Here is a 1,525-nt window from a genome sequence, read left to right on the forward strand (position 1 = left end):
GAGGTCGTCCCCATCACCGAAGTCACAGCGCCTCTCGAGGACACCAGGTCAGGGGCACCGGCGGCCTGTCTCTTTTATTGCCAGTGCAGTCGAGCATCAGTTAGTTAATATAATATTACCTTTAACCCTATTTAATTTTCTATGGCATTTTCTTCCCACTTCTCGTCCAAGTAAACCTTCCTCCACTCTAGTACACTCCTACCTGTCACCCTAAAAAAATAGATAGATAAATAAAAATCCAGCGCTCTCATCCAAATCAATCTCCTCTCAGACTTACCTGTCACCTCTAAAACTAATACCTGTCACCCTAAATCATTTTTATCTAAGACCAGTTCCCAAATTTCGACCCCAAGTCAGTCTTCACACTAACCACTCACACTAAGCAATCACCTTCCGCTTTTCACTCTAAATAGTGTCCATTCTTCCCTGGGTTTTCTTCCTCCCTCCCTGACCACCGGTTTTCCCTCCTTCAGGTTCGTGCAGTTGCTGTCTTCCCTGACGCTAGTGGCCGCCCCGGAGACGCTAACGACGCAGAGGCTTTCCAAGGGCCCCGAGATCAAACAGGACGCGGCCATCATCCTCAGGTTTTGAGGGTCACACTAGAGCGCTGTTGTCATGCTGGGCTTCATCGTGCTAGGCTTGGGAGGAGGACCAGCATTTCAGGTCGTGAATTTTGTGTTCTGTCTGCCCGTTTGTCTGTCTGTTTGTCTGTCTGTCTGTCTGTATGTATGTATGTCTCCCTCTCTCTCTCTCTCTCTCTCTCTCTCTCTTCTCTCTCTCCTCTCTCTCTCTCTCCTCTCTCTCTCTCTCTCTCATCTCTTCTTTCTTCTATCTATCTCTCTCTTCTCTCCCTCTCTTCTCTTTCTCCTCTCTCTCCCTACTCCCTCGTCTCTCTCTCTCTCTCTCTCTCTCTCTCTCTCTCTCTCTCTCTTTATCTATCTATCTATCTATCTATCTATTTATCTATCCCTATCTATCTATTTGTCTGTCTATCTCTCACCCTCTCTTTCCCTTTCTTTTATACCGTTTATGATTCTGCGAAAGTGAACACCATAATAGTCAATGGCCACACACGTTCAGATTACCTCATACTGAGAAATGTTGATTAATTGTCACCAGCAGTAATTAGATATTTTTTAGTGGACATTAATCGTTCATTCATTTTATTTGTATGTATATCCATTTATCTAGAGATTATAATATACTTCAAGTATATTGCGTAATGTATGCTGTTCGTTTTGCAGATGCATAACAGCGTGAAAAATTATGTATGCATGTTCCTTGTGAAATCTCGTGTGCATAGTATATTTCTTCTGAATAAAATTAATACAAGAAAAAAGTTTTCTATTTTACCTTTGACAGTAATCTGTATGAAGCGATGATTCACAGACCAACAGCTTTGAATGTATTCAAAAATGTTATCTGGTTTCTTTTTTTTTGTCTTAGATTTACCTTAGACTGAGATATTTTGGATACATTCTTGAATATGGTGGAAGAAGGTGGAAGAAAAAGCATCAACAAAAAC

At 41.7% G+C, this 1,525-nt stretch overlaps 1 protein-coding gene across 1 annotated transcript in view; it reads left to right on the top strand.

The window, feature by feature from the left end:
* The window catches only part of LOC119597679 (ras-interacting protein RIP3-like), a 1,611-nt gene extending 891 nt beyond the window's left edge, over window positions 1-720 (top strand). The window contains exons 1-2 of the mRNA XM_037947282.1: window positions 1-47; window positions 474-720. The exon at window positions 1-47 is cut by the window's left edge and continues 891 nt beyond it. Coding sequence (XP_037803210.1) covers window positions 1-47; window positions 474-591 — 165 coding nt within the window. The 3' untranslated portion in view covers window positions 592-720. The remainder of the gene's footprint in view (window positions 48-473) is intronic.
* The last annotated feature ends 805 nt before the right edge of the window (window positions 721-1,525 follow it).

This window comes from Penaeus monodon, chromosome 39 (genome assembly GCF_015228065.2).
Source record: "Penaeus monodon isolate SGIC_2016 chromosome 39, NSTDA_Pmon_1, whole genome shotgun sequence".
Taxonomy (NCBI): domain Eukaryota; kingdom Metazoa; phylum Arthropoda; class Malacostraca; order Decapoda; family Penaeidae; genus Penaeus; species Penaeus monodon.